Raw genomic sequence first — 25,701 nt, forward strand, 5'->3', positions numbered from 1 at the left:
GACAAACAGAAAATTACTAGACTCAGGCTTCGGACTAGTGACTAATGTTACAGTGTAAGGCGACATTTTTTTTCTTTCTTGGTTTATGGATGCGCTGCTCTTTCAAAGTCCAAATGTTAAAACGAAAATATAAACGAAAATTACTCTTTTTGTAATTACTGCCGATCTTTTCGTCAAAAAGTTCAAACAAAAAAAGATTTCATTTCCTTGTTGAGCGTAAATCAAAGGGAAGTCACTCTGATATTTCTCGCTGGGATCCTTCTCTAATACCATCAAAGCTTGTCAACGCAAAGCGCAGTGGTGACCAGTTTAACTCGTTTAACACTTGGCCCGTACACCGGCCAAGAAGCCACGATCAAGTCACCAGACACCGCAGGGTAGAACGTCTAAGTCACGTCAAAATAGTTTATAATTTGATTAACCTACTTACATTATTTTTTATTTAAAACTAACTTTATTAAGTTGCTAATGAATGATTTAAATAATGTAATACACATAACTTTCATATTTATAAACAATCATATTAATTAGACCTTTCAAATAGTGTATGGCCAAACATGTAGTAGCAAAGATGTTTTACAAGCAGATAATTTCCTTGATAAATGTTGGCTTCATCTATCACACACGATTCTCTGGGAACTTGGTGTCACAGCAGTAATCTTCTGGTTGGCTCAGGTGTTGAAAGAGTTAAACGGCATTCATGCTGCCAAAATAGCAGCGTCTTTCATGCATTTCCGCCCATGAATATTGTTTTATTGCCTTTTGTGCACAAGCTGAGTGCCAGGGATATGATAAAATGTTCTTGAAAAATTGAGTTGTTTTAATTTTGTTACTCCAGAATATATCTTTTATACCTACCTAATTTTTTAGGACAAAATGCAAGTAAAAAAAATCTCTGTGGCTTGTTTTTTGTTGTTTGTTTTTTAAATTGGCCTACATCATTTTTGAAATGAGTTTGATATCAATAAACCAAGAAATAAAAAAAATGTCGCCTAACAACATGACTGTAAAATCCACTTGACTTACGCTTCGGACAAGTGGCTAAAGTTACAGTGTAACAACATGACTGTAAAATCCACTTGACTTCCGCTTCGGACAGGTGGCTAAAGTTACAGTGTAACAACATGACTGTAAAATCCACTAGACTCACACTTCGGACTAGTGGCTAATGTTACAGTGTTAAACAACATGACTGTAAAATCCACTAGACTCACACTTCGGTCTAGTGGCTAATGTTACAGTGTTAAACAACATGACTGTAAAATCCACTAGACTCACACTTCGGACTAGTGGCTAATGTTACAGTGTTAAACAACATGACTGTAAAATCCACTTGACTTACGCCCTGGACTAGTGACCAATGTTACAGTGTAACAACATGACTGTAAAATCCACTTGACTTCCGCTTCGGACAGGTGGCTAAAGTTACAGTGTAACAACATGACTGTAAAATCCGCTAGACTCACACTTCGGACTAGTGGCTAATGTTACAGTGTTAAACAACATGACTGTAAAATCCACTAGACTCACACTTCGGACTAGTGGCTAATGTTACAGTGTAACAACATGACTGTAAAATCCGCTAGACTCACACTTCGGACTAGTGGCTAATGTTACAGTGTTAAACAACATGACTGTAAAATCCACTAGACTCACACTTCTGACTAGTGGCTAATGTTACAGTGTTAAACAACATGACTGTAAAATCCACTTGACTTACGCCCTGGACTAGTGACCAATGTTACAGTGTAACAACATGACTGTAAAATCCACTCACACTTTATCATATGTCTTTGTCATATGTCTATCTGGAGGGGTACTGAACATTTAGCTATGAAGAGCAAGGTGGTGTGAGCTTCTGTAAGGACAAAAGCAGATTGGTGGCGGCAGGTCAGCTGATGTGTGATATTCCAGGTTGTGAGGGAGGTACTGGATTAGTGGGGTAGGAAGCACTAATTGCAAGAACTTTTAACTTGATTAACAGAAGGAGTTTCTGATGTTCTCAACCAAGTTAACTTAATCAGAAGCAGCTGATGTAAGTACTTGTCTTTAACATACTTCAGCTGACGTCATGAGAACGTCACGAGACGTCACAGCTCACAATTGCTAATATAAACACCAGATACATTTGGGAAATTGGGGAATTATCTGCTAAGCTTTTGGGCACCGTTTGGCTAGTCTATTGGTTAGAGCATTTGCTCATTTTGCCTAAGAAATGGGTTCGCCGCTAAAATGTCAATTAAATGAAGCCCTTCTTTGCCAGTTCAACATATTTTTAAGCCTGCTTAGCATAACACCTAACTGTCTCTCTGCTTTTTGTTCCTCTCTTATACATTTCATCACAGAGCGTTTCTTATTGCGCCGAGAGAACATAGAACTCGGCACCATCAAAATTGTTGTCGCCACAGATCAATTTGGGATATTTATTCTTTCTATCAACTCTTTTTTTTTTAGAAAGTGATCTTGTCTAAAAAAAAAGCATTGCTAACAACTGAAAGGCTTTTTAATCCCATTAAGAAAATTTACACAAAGGATTTGCTGTTTGCTGTATTGATTTCTTCAGCCTAAAAAGTCTTGAGCCTCCTCTCTAACATAGAGTGGGAGGACAGTGTTGATTTTAATGTTGTCTGAACAAGGAGGCAAATACAAGAAGTGCCTTCTTAATTAACGAGCCTTTGCCCCCACTGATAGCAAGATGTCTTGTTTTTTAGGTTAGTTGTAATATTCTTTACACATTACTGAGATATCACAGTAATGGGTCTGCTTTGAGGCGGAATGTTTCTGTAAATGCATGGCTGACATTGTTCAGTGTTGTATGAGAAGCTCTTCTCTCTTCAGGTAGGCTTATAGGATGAAGGCAGTGATCCAGTGCTTACTTGAGATAATTGTTTTTCCTTTATAATGACACAAAATAGTTTCTTGCTCAACCTTGCATGATTGATGAATGTAGACTAAGTACTTATGTTCCAGTGTTTTGTGTAGTAATAAAGGAGAACAGATTTTTGAAATACGCTTTGGAGTATACGATGAAATACTCTCAGCTGCTGTTCTTTGGGAAGAGGAATTAGGTTTCCTTTAACTTGTAGGCCATGTGCTGTTCAGTCTCCTGGTGTCTCTTGCCTTGTATGTCCTGTACTGGAGAGTTTCCCTTGTTTTGAAGGTCGTATAAGTGAAGGGTTTTCTCTACCTTGTAGGTCATGTAGTAAGGGGTTTACCCTACCTTGTAGGTCTTGTAGTGAAGGGTTTACCCTACCTTGTAGGTCTTGTAGTGAAGGGTTTACCCTACCTTGTAGGTCTTGTAGTGAAGGGTTTACCCTACCTTGTAGGTCTTGTAGTGAAGGGTTTTCTCTACCTTGTAGGTCTTGTAGTGAAGGGTTTTCTCTACCTTGTAGGTCTTGTAGTAAAGGGTTTCCCCTACCTTGTAGGTCTTGTAGTAAAGGGTTTCCCCTACCTTGTAGGTCTTGTAGTGAAGGGTTTTCTCTACCTTGTAGGTCTTGTAGTGAAGGGTTTTCTCTACCTTGTAGGTCTTGTAGTGAAGGGTTTACCCTACCTTGTAGGTCTTGAAGTAAAGGGTTTCCCCTACCTTGTAGGTCGTGTAGTGAAGGGTTTTCTCTACCTTGTAGGTCATGTAGTGAAGGGTTTTCTCTACCTTGTAGGTAGTGCACCAATAGGGTTCCCCCTACCTTGTAGGTCTTGTAGTGAAGGGTTTCCCCTACCTTGTAGGTCTTGTAGTGAAGGGTTTTCTCTACCTTGAAGGTCTTGTAGTGAAGGGTTTTCTCTACCTTGTAGGTCATGTAGTGAAGGGTTTTCTCTACCTTGTAGGTAGTGTACCAATAGGGTTCCCCCTACCTTGTAGGTCTTGTAGTAAAGGGTTTTCTCTACCTTGTAGGTCATGTAGTGAAGGGTTTACCCTACCTTGTAGGTCTTGTAGTGAAGGGTTTCCCCTACCTTGTAGGTCTTGTAGTGAAGGGTTTTCTCTACCTTGTAGGTCGTGTAGTGAAGGGTTTTCTCTACCTTGTAGGTCATGTAGTGAAGGGTTTACCCTACCTTGTAGGTCTTGTAGTGAAGGGTTTACCCTACCTTGTAGGTCTTGTAGTGAAGGGTTTTCTCTACCTTGTAGGTCTTGTAGTAAAGGGTTTTCTCTACCTTGTAGGTCATGTAGTGAAGGGTTTCCCCTACCTTGCAGGTCGTGTAGTGAAGGGTTTCCCCTCCCTTGTAGGTCGTGTAGTGAAGGGTTTCCCCTACCTTGCAGGTTGTGTAGTGAAGGGTTTTCTCTACCAAGTAGGTCGTGTAGTGAAGGGCTTCCTTACCTTGTAGGTCATGTAGTGAAGGGTTTCCCCTACCTTGTAGGTTGTGTAGTGAAGGGCTTCCCCTACCTTGTAGGTCGTGTAGTAGAGGGTTTCCCCAACCTTGTAGGTCGTGTAGTGAAGGGTTTCCCCCACCTTGTAGGTTGTGTAGTGAAGGGTTTCCCCCACCTTGTAGGTTGTGTAGTGAAGGGTTTCCCGTACCTTGCAGGTCGTGTAGTGAAGGGTTTACCCTCCCTTGTAGGTTGTGTACTGAAGGGTTCCCCTACCTTGTAGGTCGTGTAGTGAAGGGTTCCCCCAACTTGTAGGTCATGTGTAATAGGCCTATAAAATCGGAGGGTACCTCTTAAGATTCCTAAGCAAATATATTGCTTGTCAAATTAGAATTTTAATAGTTGTTGTAAGTGCAGCTGAGTGAATGATATACTAAGTTTAACTGACGTGTGTACAGGTTGTACGAGGACACATGTTAAGCTGAGCTTCTATCCATAAATTGGTGACGTCTTTTCCAAATATCACAAGCCAAATGAACACCCACATACAGAAGAATTATACACTTGCATCAAACGTGACACTGGCAATTATTGTAGGAGTTGCCTTATTTTCTTGTCAGTGTCAACTCTTCAGGGTTCCTGTAGCAAGGAAGATCATAGGTCCCCAACTTAGCTGACATCACAGAGTGATCTCAGTAGAAAGGCAGTGTAAGCCGTACATCACAGATCTGGACAAGAACACTGCTACGTTAGCTAGTCTAGTTCTTCAGAGAACTATTTCTTGGAAACAATTACTAGTCCTGTTGGAAAAGGAACTAGCTAGTTGCCTGGTCAATTTGTGCCAGGCAAGGATTATAGGATTAGGGAAAACAATTGTTGGATATGGATAGTAAATTGAAGTTTTCTTAGATATGAGGTGAGGTGAGGTGAAATTGGGTGTAAAGTCGCGTCCAAGATTATTGCACGTATATAGCGACGTGCATGCACGTGTGTGTGTGTGTGGCTGCTTGTACTAGTCCGGACTGATGCCAATTTATAGGGCTAGCCCACTGAGATACCTTGCCGCAGTTTAACATGAATACCCCACTCAGACACAGTATACTGACTCCGAGCCGACCAGTCCTTGTTTTAGCCCCTTTATGCCGAGCGCCAGACAGGGTAACAACAAGTACCATCTTTTAACGTCTTTCGGTATGACGCGGTCGGGGATCGAACCTCGGGCCTTCCGCTCTCTAGGCGGACGCTCTACCTCTAGACCACGGAGGCGGTCTTTTTAGATATGAACAATCTAAATGTCACTATGCCTTTAATAACTTGATATACTTGCCATAGGCCAGGGGTTCATGTTCATTCTTATATTGTTTAAGATCCATGTATGATTTGGGTGGTATTAGAGCAGATAGTCAGTGAGATTATTGTTAGTGTTGTTCATAGATAGCATAGGGAAAGAATGACATTTGCTTTGTAAGCCTGCCAGTGAAGATCCGGGGTAGAATAGGTCTTCAGCAACCCATGCTTGCCGTAAACGGCGACTATGCTTGTTGAAAGGGTGGTCTGAGGCTCACAGACTTGGTTGATGCATGTCATCAATCCCATGGATCGATGCTCATGTTGTCAATCACTGGATTGTCTGGTCCAGACTCAATTATTTACAGACCATCCTCATATAGCTGGAATATTGCTGAGAGCGGTGCTAAACAACAAACAAACAAAAGCTTTGTAAGCCTCAACTCACAAGTTGTCGTAAAGAAGGTAATTCAAAATTGTGTTGGAAACTGTAAAAGATTCTGCTGTTTTGGCTGAACTGTTTTTTGGGTAGGGACCCTCCAAACTTTCTTTGTAACATTAGGGTTATGAATTTTATCCTTAATTTCTTGTTTCAAACGCTGAAAATGTAGAATGCGATGTCCAGCTGTCGTGATTTCATCGAGTAGTGAATGAAGGTGATATCCTGTGATGGAGAATTATGACGTTGATGCCACTTGTGTGCAGTAAACACCAGTCATGCTTGGCCATTGCTCGGGGGCTGTCTGTGAAGATGGCACCACGATGAGGCTCTCTTATTTGCTCCAGGCTCAGACATGATATCCTCAGGCATGGTGCACACTAATTGATTCTGGTTATGGCAATTTAAAGAGTTGAGGAGCTTTGGGAAAAATTGTTAATTCTGAAAGTCGAAAGAAATTGTTCTCCATCATGTGTAATGATGTTTGCACTGACCTGGCTGATAGTTCATTGATTATCATTGCTGCCAAAGGATAATATGTCATTTAATCAGATCAACCTTTGCATTTAAACATTTTGCCATTTGCCAGGTGTCAGTCTTTCATTATAGTGGCTCACGGCCTAGAGGGATTGCTATGTTTGTGTGTTAACACCCCATTCAGGGTCACAAGTGGTGTCCTGTACCTCCCACCTGCTTGAGGATGACAGCTTGAAAAATTGTCACTATTGCATGGTAAAAGCGCTATTGTAACACTCTTGCACTTGTTTGACTATAACAGTAAGATGAGAAAGGATGTATTCATGTATTTTTTCCACAGTGCCTATTTCCAGCTATATACATGTTCTAGTATTAGGAGGTTGTGTAGGGTAAATAAAAATGTTTTAGAGGAAAAAGATTTTATATGCTTGCTAGAGTTGTGAATAATTGGTATTTGTCTCTTTTAATTTCCTCTGTTGAAACTGTAGTCTAGCACAGATAATATCTTACTGTTGGTTAAAATACTAACACAGTATGAAGATCTGGGTTAGAAATGGTCCTCATTCTGCGTAAGAGTCAAACTAGCGGGATCGGTAGGTCAGGCTCGTTGACTTGCATGTCATCATATCCGAATTGCATAGGTTGATGCTCATAATGTGACTGGATTGTCTGGTACAGACTCTCTATTATTACCGATAGTTGTCATAGAGCTGAGTGCAACAAATATTGTCACCTATTGATGTTTGAATTTGTCACCTGTGTATTGTCATTGGGTCAGCAACAAATAGATGTGCTGCATTGATAGTTGGATGGATGGTCAACAGGTACTTGGTCACAGGCTGGTCCATGTTGCTGCAATTAGCTCTACAGAGTTGTGTCCCATAGCTGTGCTTGAATCCACTTGATGTGGGTTTGCCCTATTATTAGGTGATGTGAAATGGAAACATAGTGTTCAAGTTTATTCCACTTGAATATATAGCGATATGTGTGTGTATGCTTGTGTTTGTGTGTCTGTGTGTCACTGTGTCACTGGACTAATGCTAGTTTTATTGTGCTGAGCTGCATACCAGTTTAACATTGATACCCTAATCAGACCCACTAGAAACTCCTAGCCGACAAATCCTTGTATTATCCCCTTGATGTCGAGGGCAGCCAGGGTAACAACAAGTACCATCTTTTGACGTCTTTTGGATATGATACGACTGAGGAAAACAAAATGTGAAAAGTCTAAAATGGTTATCCATGCAGTAAAATAGATATATTACAATTATTTTGTTCTCAAATAATGACATCATGTGGCAATCGATTTGTCTGTAACCCTATCAATATATAATATTGTAACGTTTGTGTGTGGTCTTGAATATGTTGAATGTTTATTTCAATGTACAAATTGAGCTTTTCTAAAATTAGACAAAGTAAGAATATCTTAATAAATGAGGGTACTTACAGTTAGGGTTGAAAGTATTTTATTGCCTTGATAAGACCTCATGAGAGGCCATAAAAATGTCTCACATTTGGTGGCTTCCGTTTGGTATGCATGATGGAACTTGAGACAGTGCATTTGCATCGTAACAGTGCATACCATTGGATTGCCAAGTCCAGTCCTGGTAAGTTGCAACCTCAAATGCATCAAATACACATGGACTTGATTAGAATGTAGATAAGATATAACATTGGTCTGAAGGAGATGACCAAGAACTCTAAGTAATATATTTTCTGCCTTAGTTTTAATGTGTGCCCCAACTACATGAATGAAATGTCAGTATCTTTGTAAATATGACACAAGGGTTTACAGTTTTGACTGGAAAGAAATTGTTTTATGTGTGATCAATATCTTATTTGATTTTGAGTTTTTGATGAAAATGTCTATACGGTTCAGTTCCAGAGCTTGGTTTCAAGATGGCTGTAATCCATCAGCAACTATTCTACATCGTTAATGTTTTTGTCGGAGAATATAAATCATCATCCTTATTGATGATATGCCAATGTTTCATTTTACACTCTATGATCAAAGTTCTTTTCCTTATCAATGAACATTCAAACCAATTACTGTTTCTTGTTTCAGAGTCCAAGTGTTCATCCTGACTCCCTCTTGCCAGCGTGCTGAGCAGCTGTACCTGGCACCATCCTCACCATCCTCACCATCCTCTTGACTGGTGACCACCCTCGTGGTCATCTCCTGTGGTGGCCACTACCTGTCCATGGTCGGTGGAGCAGCCAGGGTGTGAGTGGGACTGAATGTTGGGGCTGGCTATACTCTCGTGTAGGTGCCTCAAGCAGCCGTAGACAGATTGCAGAAAGAAGTGAGTCATGATGTTTGTCGGCTTGGTTGTTTGTTGTTTCACGCTGCACTCGGTTAAATAACGCGTCCTGTAAACATCAACTCAAGACCATACACACCAGTGATTCATATTGTTTGTTTGATGTTTTGAGCGCTGCACTTGTTAATATTCCGGCTATATAACATGGCATGGAAACAATCCAGTCAAGACAAACAAACCTTTGATTGACGTGGTGAGCAACGTGCCACATAGTGGTTACGACAACACACCGTGAACCAAGTCTGTCCACCCAATCCATTATGTCAGCTGTTAAACCATCAGTGCTGAATATGGTATTATGAGTTGGTATTTGAAATGCTTTAGTTCCTGTGAATACCATAGATCTATTACATCATTGCCATTATCCTGTATTTTGGCTATCAATATATATTTTGGATGGAAATAATTTGATGAATAATATAGAAATGTTTGCCTTAAAATAACAATGTGGTCGATTTGTTTGGTGTCATTTCATTTCTTTTCTGTTTAATTCAAAATTTTGCATGTCTGACACTGACCCAATTCGGAGATGTGACAATTATCTACTGAGTTGTATCACTGGATTTGGGAAGCAAAAGTGTGAAACTGAAGCATTGCTTCATCTTGTTGCAGGTGTGGCCCCTCTGAGTTGCTTGATGAGGGTTTCTCTGTGTGCCGAGTGTGTGTGTAACTCTATCTAGGAAATGAAGTATACCTCTGTACCAGGACCTCCAACTGTCAATATGGCTGAATACAATGTAAGTAAAATATGTTTACTTGGCATGTTTGAGGATTGTTGAAATAAACGTTTATTGGGTGAAAAATTTTCTTTCCAAGATATCACACTTATTTGCACACTGGTTGAAATCACCCGTGGCAAGTGACTTACCCAAATAAATTTAAACAATATTAAAAGGAATTTTGAATAAAATTAATCAAATAGGTTACAAACATAAGTCCAGATATGCAATGAACACTTTTATAACCGGACAGTGTAATAACAAGATTACATTGCATACTCCAGTACGGATTTGTTGACATGGTATTTCCAGTGTTACGTGCTCAGGGTAATGTCTTTGCATTGGGGGAAAAAAAACTTCAAAACTCATTATGGCGTGTTTAATGCACCCCCTTCTACACTGCGGTGGTTTTTTAAAAAAAAAAAGTGTGCACTATGCTAAAGAAGATATGGTAGTTCAATGTGCCTCTGTTCACCAGCAGGGAATCGGTACCCGATATGTGAGGTGGATGTTAAAACCCTCTGGCGCCCGTTGGTAGCTTGGGTTGTATACTCCCCAGGGATTTGAGAATGACATCTGGAAGGCAAATATATCCACTGGTCGAGGAACAAATAAACTGCATTTGAGCAAATCCTAGTACCTGGATAAGCAAGGTATAGAAATGTATAATATAATAATAATAAAAATAGGTAACAGGATCGAGTGGTCAGACTCGCTCACTTGGTTGCTTGCTTGCGTTTCCTTGTATTCTGAAGGCGTGGATCATTGTGGACAATATTGATCACTGGGTTGTCTGGACCAGACTTGATTATTTTCAGGCTGCCATCATATACTTTGAATATTAGCTTCATAATAATAGTTCACACTGCTCCTCGTGCGCTGCAGTAAACTGCTTTTTGTTATGGACCTGGGAATCCATTGATTGCTAAGCAGTGTAATGAGTATTGGGCTAATTCATTTAGATTAAAAGTACTTGGAACAGCTTATATTCAGCCAAATCTCCCTAATCAAGAAAGTTGTCAGTCATTTGCCCATGCCTCATGTTTTATAAACTGCATTAACTTGTTAATACTTGAAAGGGTTCTGCCGTGTTGACAGCTATGAACTATAATACTGCGTTGATTCCTTCATCTTTACCTTGTGTAAACAAACGTTTTCGTTCAAGTATAGGCTCGGAAGTCGGCATTTTGAAACTTTTGTTCGAGAGTGACTTTGGTATTTATTATTGTCGTGACTTTCTTTATTTTGGGGCAAGATCAATACCAGTCTTATTTGCCACACAGTTTTACTGTAAAGACAGTACGTCCCTAGTAATCTGGAGGGTACCATTTTCTGTGAAATGAAAATTCCAGAGTAGTGTTTCATTGGTAGGTAGTAATGCACCTCTAGCTGTATATATATGCATATACATATTCCCAACTGTATGTGACCGGAAGAAGAGGTAGCAGTTTAACATGAGAGCAACAAAAACAGAGAGGAACATATTTTTTGAAGGGTTTTCAAATTTTAATATTTTTGTGTTTGAACTTTATTATGAGAGCTTTAAAGAAACAATAAGGTACCCTTATTATCAGTTTAAATAAATTTGTATTATGATATGCTATGCTCCTAAGTTCTCAGTTTCTAATTTCCAGTAACTTTGTGTAGCTGAATTTTATTTTTGTTTCCTGCATCTTGTAATATATAATTGGTATAGATTATCTGTATTTTGTGAAATTAAGAATTGATCTTGTCTTATGAGAATAAATTCAGTGGACTCATGCAAAATGTTTTTGTCAACAGAAGTAAGGCCATTTTCTCATAAGAAAGCTTGAGCGAACTGAAAACCTGACCTGCCAATGAGAGTGTTAATAAGTGCATATATACATTTAGTTTGGTATCATGTTTTGTCCGATTGTCCAGCAAGCGCTTGCAGCTCCAGACTTCTTCTTGTCGGCCAGCCTCACTTTGAGACTTGAGTAATGTGAGTCGTGCCACATAAGGCTCACAGGGGCTTAGTGTAAGCATATTGAGAAAAATCAATGTAATTTCCTTGCCTTGCATTTAATCACCTTGTAAGTATGGTAAGGAATAGGTCAGTAGCTCATTTACTGGAGGATTCTGAAGGTGGTGACGAGTGATTGGGACAAGTCCTACGTGTTGTGCCTGCAGATTTCACAGATTAGGGCTCAGATGGTACATAGGGGAAGTCGACTTTTGATTTCACAGATGATGGGGATAGCTAAAGTGATTGTTATTTCAAATAATAGGGATAGAGAGAGTCACCATTGCTGTCAAAGCTGTAAGGAAAGATAGAAGACTTGTCTCAGAGGACAGGGAGGGTAGAAGACTTGTTGTCCCAGAGGGTAGGCAGGGAAGAAGACTTGTCTCAGAGGGCAGGGATGGTAGAAGACTTGTTGCCCCAGAGGGTAGGCAGGGAAGAAGACTTTTCTCAGAGGGCAGGGAGGGTAGAAGACTTGTTGTCCCAGAGGGCAGGGAGGGTAGAAGACTTGTTGTTTCAGAGGACAGGGAGGGTAGAAGACTTGTCTCAGAGGGAAGGGAGGGTAGAAGACTTGTTTCAGAGGGCAGGGAGGGTAGAAGACTTATTGTCTCAGAGGGTAGGTAGGGAAGAAGACTTTTCTCAGAGGGCAGGGAGGGTAGAAGACTTGTTGTTTCAGAGGGAAGGGAGGGTAGAAGACTTGTCTCAGAGGGAAGGGAGGGTAGAAGACTTGTTTCAGAGGGAAGGGAGGGTAGAAGACTTATTGTCTCAGAGGGTAGGTAGGGAAGAAGAATTGTTTCAGAGGACAGGGAGGGTAGAAGACTTGTTGTCTCATAGGGCAAGGAGGGTAGAAGACTTGTTTCAGAGGGCAGGGAGGTTAGAAGAATTGTTGTCTCAGAGGGTAGGTAGGGAAGAAGACTTGTCTCATGGGGCAGGGAGGGCAGAAGACTTGTTGTCACAGAGGGCAAGGAAGGTAGACTACTTGTTTCAGAGGGCAGAGAGGGTAGAAGACTCCATTACTGTCTCAGAGGTCAGAGAGGGTGGAAGACTTGTTGTCACAGAGGGCAAGGAGGGTAGAAGACTTGTTTCAGAGGGAAGGGAGGGTAGAAGACTTATTGTCTCAGAGGGTAGGTAGGGAAGAAGAATTGTTTCAGAGGACAGGGAGGGTAGAAGACTTGTTGTCTCATAGGGCAAGGAGGGTAGAAGACTTGTTTCAGAGGGCAGGGAGGTTAGAAGAATTGTTGTCTCAGAGGGTAGGTAGGGAAGAAGACTTGTCTCATGGGGCAGGGAGGGCAGAAGACTTGTTGTCACAGAGGGCAAGGAAGGTAGACTACTTGTTTCAGAGGGCAGAGAGGGTAGAAGACTCCATTACTGTCTCAGAGGTCAGAGAGGGTGGAAGACTTGTTGTCACAGAGGGCAGGGAGGGTAGAAGAATTGTTGTCTCAGAGGGTAGGTAGCGAAGAAGACTTGTCTCATGGGGCAGGGAGGGTAGAAGACTTGTTGTCACAGAGGGCAAGGAAGGTAGACTACTTGTTTCAGAGGGCAGAGAGGGTAGAAGACTCCATTACTGTCTCAGGGGTAGAGAGGGTAGAAGACTTGTTGTACAGACAGTAGGACTGCAGTTCACTTTTCAAACTATACATATTGCAATATATTGTCTGTGTTCCTTTATATTTGGTAAAACAAGTTTCATTATTATTTATATCGTTTAACCTAAAATCTGCACAGAAATTCATTGACAAATGATGTTTCCCTCTGAAATTGATTGTTAAAACTTGGGAAATGCAGAAGTGATTTAGCTCTCATGTTGCTATCTCCCCTGTGTCCATGACTACAAAATGGGGGTGACTGACCATACTGTGTTTGAAATCATAATATTCACTTTTGTATGTAGCAATTGTATCTGCAGGTACAATCAGGCCAATCACTTTCAAACACTTTGGCTTCCAATAGATTGCAATACGTATCGTAATACGGTACATTGCAATACGTATCCCAATACAGATACATGTTTAACAATATATTGCAATACAATTTTTGCCAATATACAGCCCTTGCATTCATCCACTCATTCCCTCACTGAAGACAAGAGGACATGTATGGCCAAGTTGACAATGTAGAGTTGCCTCCCCTTTCGATGCAGGAAGCCATTGATTGTTGGTTCAGATCGGTGATAAGATATGGCTTGAGTATGATCCTTGCATCCTCAGCCCCACCATGACCCATGCTTGTGGGTTTCAGGAAAGTGGTAAATGTCAAAGACCTGCATGACGTTGGCATTCCTTCTGCAGCAGCTGACAATGTCTGTAAAGCAAATTTTAATAAAAGTCTGGCCTAAGGAACTACCCGAAAAAGACATCTTTCCAGAGCTCCAGATAACTTTTTGAGCAATTGAGTTTTTACTCTTAGTTTTCTATTTCAATTGGGTTATTACATTTTTGATTAGGTAACCAATATTTTTTCACTCATCTATTCATCACTCTATTGGGTATTTCCCAAAATTAGTAAACATTTTAAGATTTAAAAAAAATGAAATAATGTTTTTCATGTATATAACTGTTCTAAATATATAGGCTTGACTCAGAAAGTAAATTACCTTGTAAATGTTTTTTTGAAATAAGCTCCTTTGTACGCATGCTGAAAAAGCTTCATTGGGTACTTATGCGAGCTGTTTTTATATATTTGAGTTTTTCATTTAATGCATGCGTTTCTGTACGCAAGTTAATTGAAAGTAATTGGGTTGTGAATATTTGGGGGTGGGGTGGGGGGGTGACTTTCTCTGCTAGCAGTACCAGTACATACTTCTGGAAGCTTCTGACTTAGTTGAAAAGTTTGGCAAGCAATACCAGAATTGTAGAGTCACAATGGCTACTATAACAACTTCAAAGGAAATTTTGTAGGCATTGATGGCAATGTGCATCATTATGATATGTAAAGAGTATAAATATGTGTATTAGTTGATAAAAAAATATTTTGTATTACATAGGAAAACCTTGACCTCATTGTTTTGTGTGTTTTTATGTCCGGCATGCACTGAGATTTTCTCAAAATTGGCTGTCACTTACACAAACATTCATTGGCATCAACAGATAAGTAACCTTGACTGGAACATAAGTTTGTGCGTCTATGACTGATACATTGTCAACATGATGAAGGGCAGGCTGCACTGCAGCAGTCTCAGGCCTGCCTACCTATTTGATTGAAAAGAATCATTATTGGAATTAACGTAAGCAATATCATGCGTATAGCTACCCATCTTCTCAAGGCAAGGGAGTTAACTGACAATAAAAGTCCAGTTTCCACCCTTTGGCTTTCCGAACTAGGCTGGTATTAAGGAGTTACATTTTGGCTGGACTAACGAGTCTATGCGTAGTCCTATCAGAATCGCGCAATGAAATCTAAATCCGGTTCGTGAACTGTCATGCAGATTTCAGTCGATAGCAGGATTTGCAAAGCATGTGCACCGCCAACTCGTCAACAGATATTTTCCAAATCTTTCCATGGTTTTAATCAAGGTGCTCGCGTAATTTGATGCACTTTGCGTTGTAAGACTCATTTTATCACAATATAGATCTTGATTATCGATCAGATCGTCTTAACTGGGTGCTGCCATTTTGTTTGAAGCAAATGCAAGAGATACGACAGGTGGAATCTGATTGGCCCATAGGAGAGACAAAGAAGGGACATAGAAGGGACATAACTATAATAGCCACAATAGGCAAGGGTGGAAACTTGACTTTTAAAGTCAGTCAACTCTCTTGCCTCGGGAAGATGATCGCAAAGGAATAGTTTCAAATGCGACACAAATGCAGTAACTATCGCCGAAAAAGCAGTTCTCATTGGAATCACCACACAGCTGCAATTGGAACCAACAGCATTGGCAAACAAACACATTTGGTCATCTCCCTTAAATTTCGCATTATGCCGAACAACAATAACACTTACTGTTGCCACAGCATTTGAAACATGGCTGACAGGAGTGGAGAGAAACGGGAAAGTGTTTTAATCAATGCTTGTTTCCAGAGAATGTAATTCTTATTAAGAAGTTAATGCACATTGAACGTAAAGTATAATTCACCTTCGATACAGATTATTCATTTTCATCAAAAATGTATTTTGTATGCATTATCGTTGTATATTGATGGGAGTCATATGGAAAACTTATGAGTCATAGAGCTAGAAAAATTACTTCGCCCATAATTTCATTTGCTGTTAACGTTTTACTGCTAGATCTTGTATTTGCCCTATAATTGTTGATATGTAATAACAGGGCTGATAAAAAATTCTCAGTAAATATCAACAGTAAGGAATTTGTTTGTGGCTGAGTGGCACTTAAACAATAATATTAATTTATATGTATTTTATTAACATATACCATTGCCAGATCCCAATGTGTGTGTTTTGGCTACCACTAAGTTACCAAGATTGTGGGCAACTGATTGGCAGATGGGCGGGATGTCGGATATCTTTCAGCGTGTTCGGGGACCATACCTGACTACCGCCCATTTATTTGCAGTAACTGATACCAGAATTCACGCCTCCCACTTAAGAAAACAAATGCTGATGCATTTGAATACTTGCTCAATGCCATGGATATTATGTTTTATAGTCAAAATTTTGAGTTGTACTAACCTAAAGAAATTCCTTCGCGTGTCGCTTAGTTGTTTATCGCAGCCATTTCCAGCAGACTGTTTTTCCGGAAAAGGCGTTGTCATTTAACTATGATTGGCTTTTGACAGATACAGCCAAAGTTATTCCGCTGCATTTGACCGAGCTTCCCATTGCAGCTGTGCTCGTATTCCTCTAACAACCGCTGTCAGATGTGATAGTGTTTCTTTTCGTTCACATAATAAATACATTTGGTTCCAATACGGTAGGTTTGCTACCAATATGCCTTAATCTTAAACTCATTTAACGCTTTTTATTCAAATAGATAGGAGGGCCTGAGTCTAAGCAGATATTTTGAAGTCATTAATATGTGTTGTCCATGCAATAACAAGGAGTTGGCACTGGTCCATCTTTGTAATAGTGAGGCTGTAAAACCCATGAAAAGTAAGTGAGGCATGGACACTCTAGTTTTCTTTGCCTTGTACTGTGGTAGTACCCCAGACTGGGAATCACATCTACAGTTTGGTTATAGATTGGCTGTAGTACAACCACACTGCCAAGTACCTTTTTTTAAAATTGCATCAACAAACAATCTTGATCAGGTAGTGGAATCTCATCTTGAAGGTGCTTACAATTAGAAAAAAACTAATTACTCATCTACACATCTATTAGAGTCGCTGTGTTTCACAAAATATAACAAGTGCTGTTGTAACTGGCAGTGCTCATCCCTTTTGATGGACCTTTCCTAAAGAAGTGACTGAGCTTGAGCTAGGGCTGGTGCCAATTTCCAGTGCAGGTCTAGATGTTGTAGGGATGGGACGATACACCAACTGTGCGATCCGATACGTATCACGAAACCTAGCTCACAATCCGATACTTGCATGTGCACTTCTCTGTGTTGTGTAAGCAATCTTTGTCATAGACAGGATTGCCAAATACCTGGCACACTAATGATAAACAGTTGGCAGTGTCAGGTATGGTGCAATGGATGAAAATATTTGTGTTTTCACTACTCATTTTCACTAGTAATTAGTGTTTGGTGTAACACTTATTCAAGAAAACATTTAAGATATGAATCGATACTTTTTACTTTGTGTGCGACTGTGATCGATAAAAATCTCAATCAGCCGATGCATCGGTGTATCGTCCCACCACTAATTTGTTGTGATGAGTAGTACCTTCTGTGAAATGGAGTCACTGAATCTTGACACACCTTATCAGCAGCTCCGTGAAACTGGACTCACCTTAAGTTTTTGTTGGGATTTGACTGACTGCCTCCACCACTGCCAGTGAGTTTTTGATTGACTACTACACAAACATTATTGACATCAGAGGTTAGTCTTCCATGGATCGGGGGGGGCACGGGTGGCCCAGTTGTCTAAGGCGCTGCCATTCGCTGTGTAGAGTTATGTCCCTTGGACACGCCAGAAACCTATGATTGTGGGGTTGAATCCCGGTTTGCCCCGAATACTAGTATATTTCTAGGTTTGTCAGCACCATACCCATGCTTGTGGGTTTCACCGAAGTGTTTAATGTCTGAGACCTGCAGCACTTCGGGCTTTCCTCCCACATTAAGCTGACATGCCACGATATAACTGGAATAATGTTAAAAGCGGCTTTAAAACCAAACTCACTCACTCACTCACTCACTCACTCACTCACTCACTCACTCACTCACTCACTCACTCACTCACTCACTCACTCACTCACATCCTTCCTTCCATGGACATCTTTCAATTGGTCCTGGGGATTTGTTTTGGCACAGATGAAAAGTCAAAGGTCAAGGCCATTATATGGGCGGGGGGAGGGGGGAACTCTAAGAAAGTAGACCTTTAATATGGACAGAGGCTCTAATAAAAGCAGGCCTCCTATAAGAGCTGGTCTCCACTATGGGCCAAATCTACAAGTGACCGGAAATTAAAGAAGGGCCTTGGATCGTAATAGAGGAAATACAGTAATTTTTTATTCACATTGTTCTGATTTGTAAGTGTTTTTTAAAATGCCTGACTCCAATTTGTCCTGAGTGTAGTCTCTCTTCCCATGTCAAGTGAAGCGATATGGTTCTTCTCAGACCTGGTAGCATCGGCAGATAACTGTTTACACTAATGATTCTGATCAAAACTAATCTGTTCCTCTTACCAAAGTTCAACTGTAATTGCCATTGATGTCATGTCATTTATGACAAGTGCCATCACGCCCACGCACGAGGTTGACAGCTGACGAGTTGTTGGTCATCTACTTCCAAAAGCTCAGTCTAAGCTTGAGTAGTTTGGAGTGACTACATCCGTATTGCATCCGGAAGGCTGACCACAGAAGAAGCTTTTCTCTACTTCTCCTTGTGCTGCTTTCTTAGACCAGGTTGCGACTTTGGGGACTAAAGATCACATTCACAATAGACAGATCAACTGCGTGGGATGGTGAAATATGTTCATATGGAATGTTAGAATTAAGATGTAATGTGTGTTCTTGTGTTCGCAGGTTAAAAGTTAACGAAAGAACTTCTTAGTTAAGGGTCAAAGACATACTTTCAAATGAACACAGTGTGATTTAAGTGCATATGTAGGAAAAAAGGTTATTTGTTTTCTCTGACAAGATACACCTGTTTTCTTCTTTTATTGATTATCTTGATCAGAAACCTAACATATGAAATTTATACATCCCCACCCCCAAAACAAGAACAAAAGCATGTTGGAATTTATTGACGTTACTTGAAATAAAAACTGTAACAAACAAGATATTTTAAATGAGCATATTTTCTGTTAAACACTGCCTTCTGTTATGAAATATAATTTATACAGTTACTAAATATAAGGTATGTTTATTTATTAATATGTGGGGGAAAGTGGTCTGACAAAGTCATTAAAACGGACATTGAGTGTTGAAAAAACTTTTGTTTATTAGGTCGCTGCAAAAACATCAGCCATTAAACCTTTGTGATAACGATGCATATTTCTGTTTAAGACATTTAAGATAAAAGCTTCTGGCAATAGAAGTCCTATTGTATCAGTGAATGGGTTGTAATAGGGTAATTGTGTATGTATCGTGAGCTGACTACTTTCCCTATAGTGTGCAGATAAATCCAACTTGCAGTTGTTATGAATGACGTGCTCTAGATAGCTAGATAGCAGTGGTCCTTTCACTGACATCAGCAGGTAGTACATGCATGCCTGTCTGCATCTCGTCTCCTCGGACAGTCCCGGGATGGGTATGTCAGGTCATCAGGATACGCAATGGTATGATGCTCGCCATGACCGGAGCTGGGTATGTTGTACAGCAGGATGTTTCAGTTGTTAACTGGATGCTGTTGATGATGCTGTTAGAATTATGATGGATACACGTCCGGTAGCAGATGAAGGAGATAGATTGGGAGATATGTGTATGCCTGTCGGTGATGTAGTGATCGAGGAGGGATGGAGATGAGGAGAGGTTAGTTTTCATTAGAACATGGCTGTAAGTTTGTATTTCATCAGATTCCTTGTCTTTGTAGTCATGTTGTAGATATAAAGACAAAAAATTGAGTTTGATAATTTTTAAGAACTATTTGTGTCTCTCATGTTATTTTTGTAATGCATTTTTGAGAAAAAGGGTCACAAAAAATCAAGGGGTTGTCATAGTGTTACTGTTAAAAGGTAAAGGTTTAGGGTGTCCTTAGATTCAAATAAGTTTGGGGCAAACCTGAAGGGCCCAATGACCCTCTTAATATCTTATACTAAGGTATGTTGTGAATGATATGATCACAATAGTTCACACAGTGTAACATCTACACTTGCTCTTAATTTCAAAATATGTCATTATGTGAATATTTGAGTATGGTTAGTTGTAATTTATCATTGAACTGAAATTAAAACATTTGATTTGTTGAAGAATTGATGTTTGATTTGAGGTGAAATGATAATTTGTTGCCTACATTGCACTGTAATTAAAAATAAACAACTTTTGCGTACATGTATTATTCTTTAATGAAGTTGAATGAATAGTTAAATTTAAACATCAGCGCAGAATAAATTGAAGTTCCACAACCAGATGCTTCAATGGTCAAGATTTAAACAAACAGAAACATTCATTCAGACCTTACTGGAGTAATTTGAAACAGGTTTCTTGATATATTTATCATCTTATTAAATTAAATAGAGATTGTCATCATGAAACCTTAGAAACTGATATCACACAGCCATGAAAAACAATCTCAATGAATTTTACTCAGTCTCATATGCCTGAAGCTAACAAGTGCCATGTGGTTCTCTCTCTGTTCATCTGGAGTGATATTAAAGATTCTCTCAGATTTTAAATCATTTCGTGCTGATTGAGACACTCAGCTCAGATGTTTGGGACATTCAATAATTTTAGTCGTCTGATATATTTTTACATCTCTGCTATGAAAATTGTTTAAAGCAGTGTTTCCTTTGAGCCAGGCACACTGAATCATTAGTGTGAGTCACAAGGAGAGAGGTTGGACTGACACAGACAATTTCCCAGCTTGCAAACTACAGGTTTAATAATTTTATTCCAGCTTCCTGAAAAATTCTCATTTGTCATAATTTTATTTTAAGCTAGTTTCCAGGATGTCTCATTTAAAGCATGGCCCATCCTGATCACTGGTGCCGGAGCCTGGCTTCTGCATTATGAGGCTCTATGATTAGAAGGACTTCTTGTCTTAAGTGCTGTCATCATTTGTGATTTTATGTAATTGTTTGTGTTTATTTATGAGGAGTTTAGTGTGATACATGTAAGTATGTGATTTAAATTTAGACAGGTGTATGTATATCATTATGGCCCTACATGTAAATGGTGAATGTTTCAATTTTTTATATTTATGGATATTTTATATTATTGAAATACTTTAATTTTATGATGATACAATTTGTGGAATATTATGGGCAGTGGAATATATGGGATGAAGAATGAACATGTTAAATATTGTTTTGGTGCCAATTTGTCCTCAACTAAATTACTATAAAACTAAAATAAAATAAGACTTGAAATGCCTAAATACAGTCCAGTTACGTTCATTGGTTCACTTTTCACGGACTAACAGTGAGTACTAATAGTTGAAAATTACAAACAGTTGAGACCCTTGAAGATCCGGGTTAGAATAGGTCTGCAGCAATCCATGCTTGCCATAAAAGGCGACTATGCTTGTCGTAAGAGGCAACTAACGGGATCAGACTCGCTGACTTGGTTGCATGTCATCTTATCCCAATTGCGTGGATCGATGCTCATTATCGGATGTCACTGGATTGTCTGGTCCAGATTATTTACAGACTGCCGTCATATAGCTGGAATATTGCTGAGTGCGGTGTTAAACAATAAACAAACAACGAACAGCAAACAGTTGAGCTAAAGAGCAGATTAGGACCTGCTGTGTCATTGTGAGGGAGCATTACAGTGAGAGGTTCTTAGATGGCACTTTTACTGCTTGCCGCCACATACTCAGGCCGGGAGGTAGAATGTGCTCTTTCAGAGGTTCTGTGGCTGTGAGCCTCAGTGACATCATTAAGCGACATGAATGCCAGACTCTGACAACGGTGTTTTGAATACCTTTCATTTCACATAGGGGTCATATTTGACATTTTGCATTTCCCATGTCAGTTAGTTTGAATGAATGTTTAAAGGTGGCTGGCCTGTAATTGTCACCCCAGGGGACCCCCTCCTCTCCTCATGGTCTGCCCGTAATGGTGATATCCTGTTATGGACGTAGAGTCAGAAGTTGTTGGTCGAAGAATGGTTTATGAGGTAACAGTGTTTTGAAAGTTTGGGTTCATTGCTCTACCAAATAGAACCAAAATCTCACGAAAAGAAATTAGACGAAAATATTTATGATTTATGTTATTTCCCTGTCTTTTCTAGTGCTTGAAGGTGTACTCAAATAAAAACAATAAAAATAAATAAAGGTCCTTGTCTGACAGGAGGGTGTAACTTCTTGTTACAGTAAAAGTAGAAAACATTCTGAACTTGTTATAAATCTGTGGGTATTTCGGCTTAGATATCCCCACCAACCTATGCTATGGTCAGACTAGGTGATTTTATTGATTTTACAGCGATGGCATGTATTTTTGCTCATAATATCAATCACTTGTTTGTCTGGTCCAGACTAGATTATTTACAGGCTGCAATCATTGGGCTGGGTTATTGCAGAGTTAAGTATTTCAACTTCATTTTGCAATATTGAGAAACAAGTAGTATGATAAACAATTTCTGTTTTTTTTTGCACCTCCCCAAAACTATTTGTCAGTGAAAACCAGTTACCCATAAATTGTGGCCTGTCACAAATTGGATGTCATCATGGACAGTGTTTTGCGAATACCAAACACTGACAGATTTCGTTGTGTCATTAGATCAAGTTAGGACAACCTTTTCCAGATGTTACTGTGATTACAGTGAACAGTAACATAAGCAGTTTTTCATGGATGTTTTATGTTAATCCTTTACAATAGAATTTTGACTCAATTTACATTTACGATATTTTTTAATTGTTTACGCTAAATAATATGCCCATCATGGTCCCCCAGACAGTCAAGTAATTGCATGTGACTGTGACTGTCCACATAGTAAATGTCATGCACCTGACAGAACAGGGCCCCGTTGCACGAAGCGATAGTAGTGCAATGACAGTCATAAGTCTATGTTAAAGTATAGGAGTTTCAATAACCGTAGCGCTACAATAGCTTTGTGGAATGGACCGTTTGCATTTGATATTTCCCACCAAACTAACTGACCCAAGCAAATTTATACCTAACAAATATAGATATTTAACTACCCAAATTTTGTTTTAAAATCGACGTAACCAAGTTATTTGTTTGGCAAAAAAATATGTAACCCATACAAATATATAGTGTGGCCTTTCTGTCCTAGTTTTGATAACATGTAGGAAAACCACCCTGAAAGTAGTATTATCTGTTACTTGATTGCACTTAGGTAAAGAAGTTATGCATATGCACACTCCCTCTTCTTTGGGATGAAAGTTTCTGCAAACTGATATACATACATTCAGAACCTGTTATTCTATTATTAGAAGAGTTATAGTGTACAACATATATTTTGTAAAAAAGCTTCTTAAGCCATCACTCCCTTCAAATGACACAGACATAGCTCAATATATTTTTATTTCATTTAAAACATTTCTTGAAATAAAGCAGCTTCTCAGCCTCTGCTCGTTCATAAGTGTGTCGTATCGTCTATTGTATCATGTGTCGTATCATGTGTTGTATCGTGTATTATATCGTGTATTGTAAAATGCTTTGTGTATGACTACAGATCTGATTTATAATGAGATTGAACGTTGTGCGATAGGATAAGTATATATAAATGTACAATTTATTGTAAAATTTGCAAAGATATACAACAGACTATGCCAGGGTGGTTTATAATTCTTTGACATCAGTCCCTTTAGGAGTTAAAAACTAATATCTCCCTCAAAGTGTAAACACTATCAATATAAATTCAATGTTTTTTTTTGCAGAGGTTGTACGTCGCTTCATGCTCAGGCGTTAGTTTTTCTGTCAATTGAGAGTCATGGGGTATCAAATCACCATAACATGCCTCTTTACAAACAGCTGATATGATAAACACTTTGTCACTTTGTATGAATGCAGGCAGACTGCAAGCACTTAAATTATCATTTGACATGCTGGTGATGCATAGATTTCTCATTGAATTGAGCATCATCAATTCTATGGTTAATGTAGCCACAGCAGGTTGATTTCCCAGTTACAGTTAGTACACTGCTATTAGTGCTCAGTCGTGACAGGTTTGCTAACAATACAATACATACTCATAATACTTCATACATGCTGCATGAGTTACTGCACAGCTTGTATGTCAATAATGTATGTTATAACATAGCAGTGCTATAATGAATAACAATGAGAATTGAAGTAGGCACAGTGAAAAGTGTGGGACAGACAGGGACTGCCTCAGGTTCAGATGAACATCTAGATCCTCTCGGGTGTAACCACAAGCTCTATAATTGCCCAGGCATCAATTAACTATGGTAGGTTATGGTGATGGAAAATGGCATTTAATATGTCCTGAGACATTAAAGTCCTACCATACTGTCCACTAGGTATAATCATAAAGATTAGTAGAAATGTGCCATTTATAAAGGTTTTCATATATACATGTTATTCTACATGCTAGTGGACTAAAAATGTTAGTTTCTATCCCTGGGTCTTGTTTACAAAGGCTGAGATGAGTCAGATAGTCACTAATTCTGAGGATTACCACTCTCTAAGGTTGGGTGCTGCTGCTGCTGCTGCTCATGATTTTGATGATAAATCTCTTCAGCCTATGTTAAAATAGTGATGAAGTTTTAATGATGATGATGATGTTGTGTGATGAAGATCTGAAGTAATTATTATGGGTTGGAATAGGTTCCCTGAATAAGAAAGCTATGCTGGTCATAAGAGGTGACTCAATACATCGGGCTGTCACTTATATGTCACATCATAACCTGATGGTGTGGGTCATGCTCACAATATCAATCACTGGTTTGTATGGGCCAGATTTGATTATTTATTGACCGACATCATAGAGCTGGAATATTGCTGAGTAACCCGCTACAAGACAAACATTAAATGTAAAGTATTGTTCAGTGATGATGATGATGATGATGATGATGATGGTGTAAAATATTTTGGGGGTAATTATGTTTAGTGAGGATTTTTAATGATGATGTTGATTTTTTAATGATGATGATTGACAATGATGATGATGATCGATTGATGATGATGATGATGATCAATGACCATGGGTTGAAAAAATAATGATTCATAAGTGTATTTAGTGGAATAATTGATTTCATTCCTCTAGATTTTGTCATTCCATAACATATTTGCTAACAATGCTTCGTTTATTTACCCAGTTGTTCCTATAACCATGTGACACTGTTTTCATTTTATCTGATATTAACACATATCTACCCATGCATTTACCTGTGAAAATGGCTGGCACTGAGTGCTGTTGACATTGTGTGTGACTAACAGGCTAAATATTTCGTTTCAGATCATGTCATAATATTTCTAGCTTGTAGAGATCTCCCCATCATTACAGACAGGTTTGTTGATTTCCCATTGACCCTTTCGAACCCACTTGATGGTGGTGGCATGTCTAGTGTATATATAGTGTATATTGCTTGGTGGTTAAGGTATTAACTAATGGTCATGCAGTTGGAGAGGAGAGACATTCTGGTATGAAATGTTTCATTTTTCCATGCCGCTAGTTTGATTTAACCATCTTTTGAATGCTTGAGTGTATGGGTGGGTGATTTTTGTTGGTTTTTTTTAAGTTTAGACTGTCATATGATCAATTTATGTGACTGATGATCTGTATGACTACTGACATTAATAAGGGGGCAGGGGTGGCCCAGTCGTCTAAGGCGCCGCGATTCGCTGTGCAGAGTTGCATCCCTTAGGCACGCCAGAAACCTATGATTGTGGGTTTGAATCCCGGTTCACTCCGATTATGTTTCTAGGTTTGTCAGCACCATACCTGTGCTCGTGGGTTTCACCAAAGTGGTAAACGTCTAAGACCTGCATCACTTGGGGCTTTCCTCCCACATTAAGCTGACACCCCGTGAT

General features: G+C 39.3%; 1 protein-coding gene across 9 annotated transcripts in view; it reads left to right on the plus strand.

The window, feature by feature from the left end:
• Positions 1–25,701, plus strand: part of LOC124150850 (protein FAM13A-like) — a 100,544-nt gene that overhangs the window by 26,309 nt on the left and 48,534 nt on the right. For 6 of the 9 annotated variants that reach the window (XM_046522959.2, XM_048392314.1, XM_048392313.1 and 3 more), the window contains exons 2-3: positions 8,566–8,803; positions 9,434–9,558. In XM_046522959.2, the coding sequence (XP_046378915.2) occupies positions 9,505–9,558 (54 nt within the window). In that variant the 5' untranslated portion in view covers positions 8,566–8,803; positions 9,434–9,504. Of the gene's footprint in view, positions 1–8,565; positions 8,804–9,433; positions 9,559–19,283; positions 19,553–25,126; positions 25,179–25,701 lie in introns of those variants that run through there. The other 3 variants (XM_046522966.2, XM_046522967.2, XM_046522957.2) reach the window with 3 other exon arrangements.

This window comes from Haliotis rufescens, unplaced genomic scaffold, assembly GCF_023055435.1.
Source record: "Haliotis rufescens isolate VD_foot unplaced genomic scaffold, xgHalRufe1.0.p SCAF_11, whole genome shotgun sequence".
NCBI lineage: Eukaryota > Metazoa > Mollusca > Gastropoda > Lepetellida > Haliotidae > Haliotis > Haliotis rufescens.